We start from the raw sequence: 14,620 nt of genomic DNA on the forward strand, positions 1-14,620 counted from the left end.
AGATAAGCTGCTATACTACAAACACTATGTTGATGACACTCACATTCTGTTCAATGGGATGGCAGAAGAAACAGAAAATCTAGCCAAAGAACTCAATAAATTACACCACAAAATTCAGTTCACAGTAGAACATTGATTTAACAATCTTAAACAAAAATTAAAAGCATAAATTTCAAATTTTCAGAAAGCCAACAACCATCAATATTATCATACACAAGTCCTCTTGCCATCCAGACCAACATGCAGGGTTCGCAGGAGAGCTTCTGTAAAGTTTGGAAGGTATGAGACGAGATACTGGTAGAAGTAAAGCTGTGAGGGCGGGGCGTGAGTCGTGCTTGGTTAGCTCAGTTGGTAAAGCACTTGCCCGCGAAAGGCAAAGGCCCAAGTTCGAGTCTCGGTCCGGCACACAGTTTTAATCTGCCAGGAAGTTTCAAACCTGTGTTGGTTAGAACAACAACAATGCATCAACTTAACCATGAAATAAGTGTAACAAAAATAGGAAGTGTCTGTTAAATTTATTTGACAGACTGTGAACTGTGTGGTTAGGTTGTTACTGCTCATAGACGTTCAACAGCAAACTATTGTAGCAGTATGTGGATGTTTGCCTGCAAACTATTAGTGAGGCATATTGAAAGTTAAACAATAGTGCACTGCCCATATAACTGCGTACTACTGGGGGTTGCGAACAGTGAAAGTAAAGAACTGTGAAACGCAACTATGCACCTGTCGGTGACATCATTTAAAGTAGTCTGTGTTGAACTTCACCCCCATTTTTCAGCTAGTATCACAACACAGTACGTTGACACTGAGGACAATCAACGATGAAATAAAGCAGTCGAATGTCACATATGGTGCCCCGGGTGAGGACTTTTGTATGTGGACACAATAAACTAGGACTCACGAACTTTGACAGTGAACTCGAGCAGTTCACAGTGATATAAATGGAGGAGATGTTACAGCCAGTCAGCACTGGGGTTGCATGGCCACAGTATGACAGCAGCCAATCAGCGAGTGGGTTCTATGGGAGCAGTCATTGAGTACAGGAGCAGCCAATCAGCCGCAGGTGGGCACAGCCGACTGGAGATAAACAAGATGCCTCGCCGAGAGAATTACAACTTGCAACAGCTTCGCAGATGACGAATCAAGATGACAACCAAAGCAACAGCAACAGCACCAGCAGAAGAAGAGTGAATAAAGGTAAGGTGATTCATAGCAAAAGCTGTTTTATATTAAGTGACATAAGTGGCGTAAGGTGATTCATAGCAAAAGCCATTTTATATTAAGTGACATAAGTGGCGTTAATGAACATGTCAGGGTGAAGGGACAACAGGCGACTGGTTCTGTAGATGACAGTGTTTATAAATCAGACATGAATGTATGATAAAAGCATCATCTACATTGCATGGTGATGTGAACGAAATGGACGAAAACAGAAATGAAGTGGGTGAGATCGTTAAGGTTAAGGATGAGGAATCTAGTAGCGAAAGTCAGTAAGGGAAAAAGTTTGTGGCAGACGGAAAAGTGGAAGCAATGTTAATGCACGTTATGAGTAGTTTGAGTGGTATGTGTACAAAAGAAGACATTAATAGTATTAAAACTGACACGACTAACTTAAAAGATAAACTGAAGAAAGAAATTAAAAAGGAAATTAAGGAAGTTAGCTCTAGAATTAAAAAAGAAGGTTGAGGCAGCATTTAAAGATTATGATGAAAAGATAAAGAGAGTAGAGCAGAATACTAATGAGAAATTAACATTAATGAGTAGTAAATCCGTAGCAGAGAGAGAGAAGCTTTGTGATGACTATAGGAGGAGGGTGGAGGCTTCCGAAAAACAATGTAAAGATGAAGTCAAAGTTGCCAGGAAATTTTGTGCTGAAAACAGGGTTGAACTTGAGAACCAAATCAATCAGATTACAAATGATTTTGAAACAGAGGTAAAAACCAAGTGTGCAGTAGTGGTAGAGGAAAAAGTGGTAAAATTAAATAAAAATGTAGATTCAAAATTGGCTGAAATAGAGAAAATAATGCTCACCCCAGCCGTCTGTCTCATTTTTTGTGTTTCCTGTGGTGGTCAAACTCTTCTGCTATCCTATTTGTAGTTTATAAGTGAATCACAAACCTTTTGTCTTTGACTTTCATATGATTTTGTACGGCAGGATACTTTAGTATAGGAATATTTTAGAAAAGGTTTCTCCAGAGTTATCTATTTATATTACATTGTCTTAGTTATAAGTAATGGAATCATAAGAGGACGGAAGAAAGAAAATTGGTGCCATGGTTAAAGAATTTCTGTCAAAGAGTCAAGGTAATCAGAAAACGAAACATGTCAGCATGTATGGGGGGAGAAGGTGCAGGTTATCTAAAAACTATAATTAACATCTGAAGTAATCAGCACATTGGTGTAGCAGCAGAGGCAATATGTAGTAAAAACCATCTTAGATAAGAGATATTAATATTAATTGTAGTATAACAAAAGTGTTTGTGTTCAGTGCAATCAGTATATGGAGACAACTATCTACCCATAGAGGTGTGTCATGATACAGCCTTTTCTAACATTAAGGAATTACAACTTTAAACATAGTTGCCTGGAGTAATGTGTGTGGAAAGAGTAAGCAAGCTTCGTATATACACTCCTGGAAATGGAAAAAAGAACACATTGACACCGGTGTGTCAGACCCACCGTACTTGCTCCGGACACTGCGAGAGGGCTGTACAAGCAATGATCACACGCACGGCACAGCGGACACACCAGGAACCGCGGTGTTGGCCATCGAATGGCGCTAGCTGCGCAGCATTTGTGCACCGCCGCCGTCAGTGTCAGCCAGTTTGCCGTGGCATACGGAGCTCCATCGCAGTCTTTAACACTGGTAGCATGCCGCGACAGCGTGGACGTGAACCGTATGTGCAGTTGACGGACTTTGAGCGAGGGCGTATAGTGGGCATGCGGGAGGCCGGGTGGACGTACCGCCGAATTGCTCAACACGTGGGGCGTGAGGTCTCCACAGTACATCGATGTTGTCGCCAGCGGTCGGCGGAAGGTGCACGTGCCCGTCGACCTGGGACCGGACCGCAGCGACGCACGGATGCACGCCAAGACCGTAGGATCCTACGCAGTGCCGTAGGGGACCGCACCGCCACTTCCCAGCAAATTAGGGACACTGTTGCTCCTGGGGTATCGGCGAGGACCATTCGCAACCGTCTCCATGAAGCTGGGCTACGGTCCCGCACACCGTTAGACCGTCTTCCGCTCACGCCCCAACATCGTGCAGCCCGCCTCCAGTGGTGTCGCGACAGGCGTGACTGGAGGGACGAATGGAGACGTGTCGTCTTCAGCGATGAGAGTCGCTTCTGCCTTGGTGCCAATGATGGTCGTATGCGTGTTTGGCGCCGTGCAGGTGAGCGCCACAATCAGGACTGCATACGACCGAGGCACACAGGGCCAACACCCGGCATCATGGTGTGGGGAGCGATCTCCTACACTGGCCGTACACCACTGGTGATCGTCGAGGGGACACTGAATAGTGCACGGTACATCCAAACCGTCATCGAACCCATCGTTCTACCATTCCTAGACTGGCAAGGGAACTTGCTGTTCCAACAGGACAATGCACGTCGGCATGTATCCCGTGCCACCCAACGTGCTCTAGAAGGTGTAAGTCAACTACCCTGGCCAGCAAGATCTCCGGATCCGTCCCCCATTGAGCATGTTTGGGACTGGATGAAGCGTCGTCTCACGCGGTCTGCACGTCTAGCACGAACGCTGGTCCAACTGAGGCGCCAGGTGGAAATGGCATGGCAAGCCGTTCCACAGGACTACATCCAGCATCTCTACGATCGTCTCCATGGGAGAATAGCAGCCTGCATTGCTGCGAAAGGTGGATATACACTGTACTAGTGCCGACATTGTGCATGCTCTGTTGCCTGTGTCTATGTGCCTGTGGTTCTGTCAGTGTGATCATGTGATGTATCTGACCCCAGGAATGTGTCAATAAAGTTTCCCCTTCCTGGGACAATGAATTCACGGTGTTCTTATTACAGTTTCCAGGAGTGTATATCGCCCTTCAGGCTAGAATCACAAGCAATTTGATAGAATACAGTGAAATAATAGTTTTTCTAAGTGATGATTTTGTCTGATCACTAATGACAGTTAAGTTTGCCTTAGCAAAAGGATCTGTTTCTGTGGAGTGTTTTTCAGTAGAGTCAAGTTTGCATTGGATAAGCACAGAAGGTGCTTATTTATTAGATAATGAAACAATAATGAAATAATAAAATAATGAATAATGTTAGGGTCTTAATGGTTAGGGAGCCTGTCTCTGCAGCAGAGATATTTGTTGAGAATGCACTGCACTAGCTTATGAGGTAAGAAAGTTAAGTAAAATAATTGAGCTGATAGACATGATGAATGAAAAAGATAACTGTATACAAAGAAATGTGGTGTAACTATATTGGTGGTCAAATTTTTGAACTAGGCAACATTGGGTACTGTTTACATTGTGCAATTCATGACACTGCAGCTGGGAATGAGAATTTAACAAAAAGAGCAAAAATTTAGTGAGGTGCATCATTGGAGCTATACGTTACCTAAAAACTTCTATTTGTGTTCTGATGAATTATGTGCTTAAAGTGGTAATACTGGAGCAAAGAACAATAAGTTTGCTGATTAACTGATAACTGTGGTGCTAGACTGATGTGAATATTTCTGATTGGTCAAGTATTAGGTGTGATTTTGTCAGGATTTAATTTTCTGGTTGAATGAGAGTAGTGCTCATAGTTGAGTAGAGAAGTGGGGCAATGATGGTACAACTTCCATCCCTTAATTTTTATTTGAATAATAATTAAGTTACGTGATGGTGACTCTATTCTTTTTTCATAACGTAATGATTAGTAAATCTATGCTACTGCACATATTAAATTTATGCTATTTTGAAAACGGAAAAGAAACCCAAATCTTTCAAGTTTAACCAGTTACAGAGTTATGACTTAGAGTAATGCTTTGTAGTGTAATGTGCACTTGATTTTGAAATTTTACTAGTCCACATCTTTCGTACTACAGTCAATTTTAGTGCTAATTATTGCGATGTTATGATAGCTATGTAATGTATCTATTTATGAAGTAATGACTATCATTTTTGTGTCAAACTTTTTTTAGACTTAAGTTAGGAAAAAAGGAAGTGTACTAAAGTAGGGTACTTTGTCTAATTTTTTTCGTGCACTGTGGTGGAGGAGAACCACTTCCAAGGGAACTGATAGCAGTGCATTTCCTTACTAATTGCCACTTGGATCGGTTGAAGGTGTGGACAACTTGGTGAGAGAATGTGTACAAGTTCATTAAAAGCGAAAAAGTGCTTGAGAAAAATACTAAGCATTGAGCAAGTGAAATTTTCTGTTTAAAAAGTTAACTGCAACACGCAGTATAATTTAACTTTTTGCAACCCACAAGGATTTATTTTTTTCAGCAAGACAGCATTTGTATAAAGTGATATGTATCTTAGAATGTAATCTTTGTTTGTCCAAGAAGGACATCACTTATAATGAAGATGCCTAATTTTTATTAAAAGTATAACTTGTGGCTATTTTGTGACATTGTACAATACACTGTGTGTAAATATTTTGTATAGGGATTTTCATATGGCCAGTTCATATAAGAATAAATTTGAGAAAAACATATGTACTGTAGTTTTGATAAGATTTCGTATGTATTAATTTTGTGTGTGTAGATTGTTAAACCCAATTTCTGGCGTCACTTGTGGTCACCGAATAGCCCAATTAGCTATTTGCAATATCTATCTGGTCAATCCAACGGGAGGAGGGGGGGGGGGACAAAGCAAGCTGGGATATTTTTACTTCCTCTCTTGTTTTGTAATCTGCCTCCTTAAATTTGTTTGTTCATTTCTGACTAATTACCATTAACATATGTGAGTATAGTCTGCATTTTGCTACAAGAGAAAGGTTGGGCCTCAGTTTTAAAGAATATAGTACCAGATCTAATTTTGTGCTTAGTTTTATGTATGTAAATGATTTTCTAAAATTTTGACTATTCCTAGTTAATATCTTTTGTTATGGGGTGAAATCAGTATCCGCTTCATAACTTAAATTCTATTGTTGACTTACAAACAAATATAAATTCTGTACTAATTATAAACATTTGGAGGACCAACTAATAGTATTCTTAAAGGATGTATTTGGCTCTATTCGAAAACATGTTAGCAAAGCCAGCTCTTAATTCCAAAGTAATTAACAGTTTTGTCAAAAGTATTGTTTTCATAATCATATCTGATAATTTCATCATCTAAACAAATAATTCGACCTAACCCTTGCAGTAGAAGAAACTGTTAAAAAGAATGGATTTTTCGATGTATTCATTTAATTTAATGAGTGATGTTTTAATTGTAATTTATGTAACTTAAACATTGAACAATATGAAGTTTCAGTACCTATTATTGTGAGGATATATTAAGGCCCAATTTCTGCGCTCGAGACAGTCAGTCCACGGCCAAATTTCAGACAAGAAACCTGTGTTGGTTAGAACAACAACAATGCATTAACTTAACCATGAAATAAGTGTAACAAAAATAGGCTGTGCAAAAACAATGGCAGTGTCTGTCAAATTTATTTAAAAGACTGTGTACTGTGTGGTTAGGTTGTTACTGCTCGTAGATGTTCGACAGTAAACTACTGTAGCAGTATGTGGATGTTTGCCTGCAAACTATTAATGAGGCTTATCGAAAGTTAAACAATAGTGTACTGGCCATATAACTGTGTATTACTGGGGTGTTGTGAACAGTGAAAGTAAAGAACTGTGAAATGCAACTGTGCACCTGTCGGCTATATCATTTAAAGTGTTGAACTTAACACCCCCCCCTCCCCCCCCCCCCCCCCATTTTTCAGCCAATATCACAACGCTGTATGTCGACACTGAGGACAATCAACAATGAAATAAAGCAGGTGATTGTCACATATGGTGCCCCAGGTGAGGACTATTGTATGTGGGCACAATAAACTAGGACTCACGAACTTTGACAGTGAACTCGAGTGGTTTACAGTGATTTAAATAAAGAAAGAATACAGCAAATTACCTGCAATGTGGCAATCTTGCAAAATGAATCAGCATCCCAATATTTCACTCTTCCATCTTTTCCACACGTAAAAAAGTAATGAGTTTTGGGCACAAACATTAGGCCTGTTACTGAATCATCATGTGCAAACAATGAACGGTGGCAGTCCCCAAAGTCCAATCCCCAGATTTTCACATTGCGATCTGCACTTCCAGTTGCAATAATTGTTGAGTCATATGAAATGTCCATGCAAAGCACAGGCAGTTTGTGACCATAAAGAGAAACAAAGAACTGAAACAAAAGTAAATATTTTTATAAATGATATCACACATGTAACTGTACATTTGACCTACAATTATATTAAAGCAGTAACAGCACAATTAACACAATACATTTTCTTAGAAAATACACAGAAATATGGTTGCAATTACGTAACCAGTTTTTCTGTATGAGGCGCAACTCAAAATTTTTGAACTGGATAAGGATAAGAATGGGGAATGAAATCAGCCTTGTGGTCACCATGTCAATCCCCTTCACTGACTTAGATAAAACATGACAAATCTAAATGTGAATGGCTGGACAAGGATTTCAACCCTGTTCCTCCTAAATGACATCTGGTATGCTAACCTCTTGCTTGGTAATTGTTACGTGAAAGGTGATCTATGATTATTCAGGCTCACTCTTACTGTAATTCAATCAAATATGACTGCAGTACTCACACTTGTCTGAAGATTTATTTTCAATTTATAATTTTTTGCTGTGAATGTAGCTGTAAGGAAAGAGATGGCAATGCATTACTCGTACACTTCAACACCATTCTAAAGTGTTCAACTGAGACCCATACTACATTAATTCCTGTTTTGCTCATGTAACATTATGACTGATGTCATATATCGAAACACTGAGAACTAAAATACACAATTTAAAATTATGATAATGGAAAGTCCTGGTGGAACGTAAATAACTCGGTGTTTACTTTGACAGAACAAAGTGATCAAGCAACAATGGTCAGATTTAGATTACGAAATTTAGTGTAGGTTTTCCCCCAAGACTGACATGACTAATGACATAAAAGCTCTCTGAATGTAATTCAGCTGTATAAAGGGACAGGAAAATTTCGTTTTGGTTGGTTGGTTTAAAAGGGAGGGGGGGGGGGGGGGGGGGGGAGGAGGGACCAAACTGTGAGGTCATTGGTCCCTTATTCCCAATAAAATAATTACAAAGGGAAAGAAGAAAAGAAAGATGTACAGCACAATAACAAGAGAAAGGAAGAACCAGAAGAACAACAGAAGGACGACCAACACTACTATGGACAAAACAGGAAAAGAAAACCACAGAGAGAAGCAAGAAACAGGTAGAAGGGGTAAAAACAAGAATGTAGATGATCGTGGCTGGCTGACCACGAGATTAAAAAGGAAAAGCCAGCCACTCTGTGGCACATTAAAACATCCACCCTAAAAGCATTAGAGTGGAGAACACAAAGGAACAAAGGACATGAACTAAAACTTATATAGAATGTTAAAACCCACCATCACGTTTAAAATGTAAAACGAAATTAGCTGATGAGGCATTGTCAGCTAAAATTAATGGCAACGAGCCCGGTAACTGAAGAGTCCGTTGCAGGGAAGCCAAAGCAGGACAGCTCACCAAGATACGGACCACTGTCAGACGGGCGCTACACCGACACAGAGATGGGTCACCACAGCGCAGGAGGTAGCCGTGTGTCACCCAAGTGTGGCCAAGCGGATGGCATTGAGGTGCTGCCAGCACTTCCACTTAAGCTGACGAAGGTGAGGAAGCCAAGTCAATCGGGTGCTGAAAACGAGTCCTAAGAATCGATATGTCTCCACTACAGTAAGTGGATTGTCATTAAGGTAAAGTTCTGGTTCTGGATGAACAGTAAGACGCCAACAGAAGTGCATAACACACGACTTTGCGGCCAGAAACTGGAAACCGTGAGCTAGAGTCCATGACTGCGCCTTGTGGATGGCTCCCTGAAGGTGCTGCTCAGCAATGCCAGCACTAGTGGAGCAGTACGAAATGCAGAAGTCATCTGCATACAGAGGAGGTGAGACAGATGGCCCTACAGCTGCTGCTAGATCATTAATGGTCACTAAAAACAGAGATAAACTCAATACAGAGCTCTGCGAAAACCCATTCTCCTGGATATGGGAGGAACTATGGGAGCACCAACTTGGACATGGAAAGTACGAAGTGACAGGAAATTTTGGATAAAAATCGGGAGCGGGCCTCGGAGACCCCACTCGTATAATACAGAAGGATATGATGTTGTCAGGTGGTGTCATACACTTTTCGTAAATCAAAAAAATTTATGTCTGGAAAAGGCTGTTCAGATGGTACACTCGAGGGACACAAGATTATGTCAGTGGTAGAGCGACCCTGGCAGAAGCCACCCTGACATGGAGCCAGTAGGCCACGTGACTCCAGGACCCAACCCACATCATACGTTCCAGCAGCTGGAATGATGGAGCTCTCCCACCACTGCAATGGATAGACGCCATCATATCAGATCCGGTTGAAGATAACGAGGAGATGTCACTCGTAGTCAGATGAGAGATGTTTAAGCATATGACTGTGGATCCGATCTCATCCAGGAGCTGTGATGGGGCAATGTGCAAGAGCACTGAGCAGCTCCCACTTTGTAAATGAGGCATTAACCCTCCGACAGTCCCGCATGTATCTGTGAGATACATGACCTACTTTTTATCTAATATTACCGTAATGAACAGTGGTAACGGTTTGCTGGCCCACGACATCTTGTGTCATACCTTTCTTATTGCTTCACAGGTATTTCAGTCTTATCCCGATACTGACAAGGTCATAAATGAGTCAGGTGTGGGAACGTGTACTGCCTGTATCTCTCAGATACAGCGCGCCTACTCGGGTAACGCTTTGTCGCTGCTAATGACTGCAGCTGTTGCATTGTTTGCAGCATACGGCAGTTGCGTTGTTGTCTTCTAAATGAAGCAATGAGTAAACAATATGATCTAGAAAATCCTAAGGATTTGGAAGAAGTACATCGCCTTCTCGACGACGAGGTATCCATTGAAGATGAAGATGATCTTGCAGAAACTGATTCAGAAACCGAAGGTATACTCTAAACACGATCTGTAGACTCAGACACAGATCATGAATTTGATGAAGAGGAAAATAATGAAGCGCAGGAAACTGATGAACATTACTATTTTGGTGAGTAGAAAAGACAATAAATATGCTTTCAGATGTAATAATAACAATATCTAATAATGGTGTAATGTACTTATTTTTTTTAAATTTTAGGTAAGGATAGAACTAAATGGAGGAAAGTGCCTTGGAAAGCAACACAGACACAGCCTCATAATATACTAACCAAACTGCCTGGGGTAGTTGGAGACGCAAAGAAAATGGTAACTGAAATTGACTGCTGGAGCTTATTCATCAGTAATGATATCCTAGATCCAATTGTGGTCAACGCTAACAGGGGTATAGCTGATCTAAAAGGAAACTTTGCTCGTGAGAGTGACTGCAAGGACACAGACGCAATCGAAATAAAAGCCTTTCTTGGCTTGTTACACCTTGCTGGTGTGTTCCGTGGTGGGCGACAGAATGTTCACGACTTCTGGACAGCAGATAACCTTGGTCTGAATATTTTTAGAATGACCATGTCTGAAAAACGTTTCCTGTTCCTAATAAGATGTGTTCGTTTTGATGATGGAGCCACAAGACAAGCACGGCACAAGACAGACAAATTAGCAGCCATGAGGGAAATGTTCACCATGTGTTTGAATAACTGCAAGACACATTACTCCCTCAGTCAGAACGTCACAGTTGATGAGCAGCTACCAGCATTTCGAGGCCGGTGTGGATTTCGACAGTTCATACCATCCAAACCATCTAAATATGGCATCAAAATTTTCTGCCTATGTGATGCCAAGCTTTATTATACTTACAACATGCAAATATATTGTGGATTACAACCAGAAGGACCCTTTCAGAATAACAACTCCGCCAAAGAAGTAGTTCTGAGACTTGCTGAACCAATATATGGGACGGGTACAAACATTACAGCAGATAACTGGTTCACTAGTTTGGAGTTAGTAAGAGAATTGCATAAAAGGAGACTGTCATTTGTAGGCACAATTAGAAAAAACAAGAAGGAACTGCCATCGAATTTCGTAGCACCAAAAAGTAGACAGCAATATGATAGCGTATTTGGCTACAGCAAGAATGAAACCCTTGTGTCGTATGTCCCGAAAAAAGAGAAAACTGTAGTCCTCCTTTCAAGTATGCATGTATCGTCAAGTGAGGTTTCAGAAGGTTTAGAGAAAAAAAACAGCAATTATTCTACACTATAATGACACCAAATCTGGAGTTGATGTAGTTGACAAACTCTGTGCAACCTACAATGTAGCTAGGTCAACAAGAATTGCTTCAGCGACTTTTGGCGGCCACCAAGGGACTGCCTTTCGCTGGGGGTACCCTAAAGAGTGAGGGATCGTGTTTTCTGCCACAGAAACAATTGTAGTAGTCACCTGCTCAACCATCACATTGATGTTCCCGTGCAGGGGAGATTCAATGGTGACATCAGAGGTGAAAGTTTCCCAGTCTGTCTTGTTTAAAGGCCATCTGGGCAGGCATCTGTGGGCCTGACGCCAGGGCAGTGACAGGAAGATGGGGAACTGGTCACTATCACACAGGTCGTCATGTGCTCTCCAGTGGATAGATGGAAGAAGACCAGGACTGCAAATTGATAAATCAAGAGCCGAATAACTACCATGAGCCACACTGAAATGTGTGCGGCCCCAGTATTTGGGAGGCAGACGTCGACCTGAGACAGTAAAGTTTCGACACCTCTGCCTCGGCCAGTAAGCACGGTGCCATCCCACAAGAGGTTACGGGCGTTAAAATCTCCCATAAGTAGGAAAGGTTTAGGGACTTGATAAATCAGTGCAGCCAATGTGTTCAGGGGTATTTCACCATCTGGAGGAAGATATATGTTGCAGACAGTTATTTCCTGTGTCATCCTTATTCTGACAGCCACAGCTTCAAAAGGGGTTTGAAGGGGCACAGGTTCACTACAGACTGAGTTTAGGACACAAACGCAAATTCCACCTGACACTCGATTATAGTCACTACGGTTCCTGTAATATCCCTTATAGCCGCAGAGGACAGGGGTCTGCATTGCCCGGAACCAGGTTTCCTGGAGGGCACTGCAGAAAGCAGGTGTAAAGCTTAACAGTTGCCGTAGCTCAGCCAGGCGGTGGAAAAAACTGCCACAATTCCACTGGAGGATGATGTCATCGTGAGACTGGGAGGACAGGGAACATTGAATGAGGCAGTTTACACCTCAGGGTCACCTGCTGCCACCGACATTTTGCCTGAGCAGTCTATATCCATTGTGTCAGAGGGTACAGTGAGATCTCCATCTTATGTATGCCATAATATGTCCATAGTTGTAACATTTATTTATGTACATCTGGCCCTTATCACTTACTTTTGTTCCAATGTATACCATAATATTTACGTAATATCACTGCAGTAACAGTTTATAACTGACTGCTTTATTTGTTTATCTTAATTTTAATCAGTTCTCTTTCAATGTAAATAGTAAGTAATGTAACATTAGCAATTTGTAAATTTCTACTGTCACATACATGTACATAATGAAATATCTCTGAAAGTGGAATTCTCTGGCATTGTTATGGTTGTAATATCACCATCTCTGTACACGTACCTCCATGTGATGAACCTCTTTAGAGTGTGAGTGGTGCTTTACATTATATGCAACTTTTCATGACAAAAGGAAATGTGGGCATTGTCAAACGCCTGTAGTACTGAAGACAATTTTGGCTTCCAGATTCAAATATACAGTACAAGCACTAGTTTCCACACCACAAAGGAAGTCACATTTATCTGGACCCTCAAAATGAACTTTTTGTCTAGAAGGAAAATAAAAAGGAATAAAGCAAATATCATTCATCTACCACGGCGACATTAACCAGTATGATTACCCTTCTTGAAACTTTGTTTACTATGAAGATATCAACAGCAATGTGTTTTTTTAAATAACACCATAAATTTTTTATTTGGTAATCCACTTCCTCTCTTCAAGACCTGTTCAGAAACATATCACAGTTTACCCTTCAGTGCAATCATGATGTTATTAAAATGTAACACAAAGGTGAATTTGACTGTCCTGTATTAGAATACCTTGCAGATTCTCTGCATAACTTAACTTATCTACTTGCTGGAGTTGACAGTCAAGAAATGGATACACAAGGAAAATTTACTCTTCTCATTCAATCAACTGTCTTCAGTTGAGGTCTACATCTACACCTACATACATATTCTGCAAGCCACCATACAGTGCATGGTGTAGGGTACTGTGTACCATTACCCGTCATTTCCTTTACTGTTCCACTCACAAACAGAGCAAGGGAAAGACTGTCTATATGCCTCTGTATGAGCCTTAATTTCTCTTATCTCACCTTCAGGATCCTTACACAAAATTCATGTTGGCAGTAGTACAGTTGTTCAACAGCCAGTTTCAAATGCCAGTTCTGTATATTTTCTCAATAGTGTTCCTCAAAAAGAACATTGTGTTTCATCTAGGGATTCCCATTCAAATTCCTGAAGCATCTCCACAGTGTTACTTGGGTACTCTTCGAACCTACCAGTAACAAATTTGGCAGCCCACCTCTGAACTGCCTCGATGACTTCCTTTAATCTGTCCTAGTGTGGATCCCAAACACTTGAGCAGTACTCAAGAAGGGGTCGCACTAGCGTCCTACATGCAGTCTCCTTTACAGATGAACCATACATTCTTAAAATTCTCCTGATAAACTGAAGTTGACCATTTGCCTTTCTAACCACAATGTCACGCCCCCCCCCCCCCCCCCCCCCCACCTTCCTCCCAATGAACCATGGACCTTGCCATTGGTGTGGAGGCTTGCATACCTCAGTGATACAGATAGCCATACCGTAGGTGCAACCACAACGGAGGGGTATCTGTTGAGAGGCCAGACAAACGTGTGGTTCCTGAAGAGGGGCAGTAGCCTTTTCAGTAGTTGCAGGGGCAACAGTTTGGATGATTGACTGATCTGGCCTTGTAACACTAACCAAAACGGCCTTGCTGTGCTGGTACTGCAAACAGCTGAAAGCAAGGGGAAACTACAGCCGTAATTTTTCCCAAGGGCATGCAGCTTTACTGTATGGTTAAATAATGATAGCTTCCCCGTGGGCAAAATATTCTGGAGGTAAAATAGTCCCCCATTCGGATCTCCGGGTGGGGACTACTCATGAGGACGTCATTATAAGGAGAAAGAAAACTGGCATTCTACGGGTCGGAGCATGGAATGTCAAATCCCTTAATCGGGCAGGTAGGTTAGAAAACTTAAGAAGGGAAATGGATAGGTTAAAGTTAGATATAGTGGGAATCAGTGACGTTTGGTGGCAGGAGGAACAAGACTTTTGATCAGGTGAATACAGGGTTATAAATACAAAATCAAATAGGGGTAATGCAGGAGTAGGTTTAATAACGAATAAAAAAATAGGAATGTGGTTAAG

General features: G+C 41.3%; 1 protein-coding gene across 1 annotated transcript in view; it reads right to left on the minus strand.

Moving 5' to 3' along the window:
* Positions 1 to 14,620, minus strand: part of LOC124607053 (WD repeat-containing protein 3) — a 134,524-nt gene that overhangs the window by 25,103 nt on the left and 94,801 nt on the right. Inside the window, exon 11 of the mRNA XM_047139229.1 lies at positions 7,076 to 7,345. Coding sequence (XP_046995185.1) covers positions 7,076 to 7,345 — 270 coding nt within the window. The remainder of the gene's footprint in view (positions 1 to 7,075; positions 7,346 to 14,620) is intronic.

This window comes from Schistocerca americana, chromosome 3 (assembly GCF_021461395.2).
Source record: "Schistocerca americana isolate TAMUIC-IGC-003095 chromosome 3, iqSchAmer2.1, whole genome shotgun sequence".
Lineage (NCBI taxonomy): Eukaryota > Metazoa > Arthropoda > Insecta > Orthoptera > Acrididae > Schistocerca > Schistocerca americana.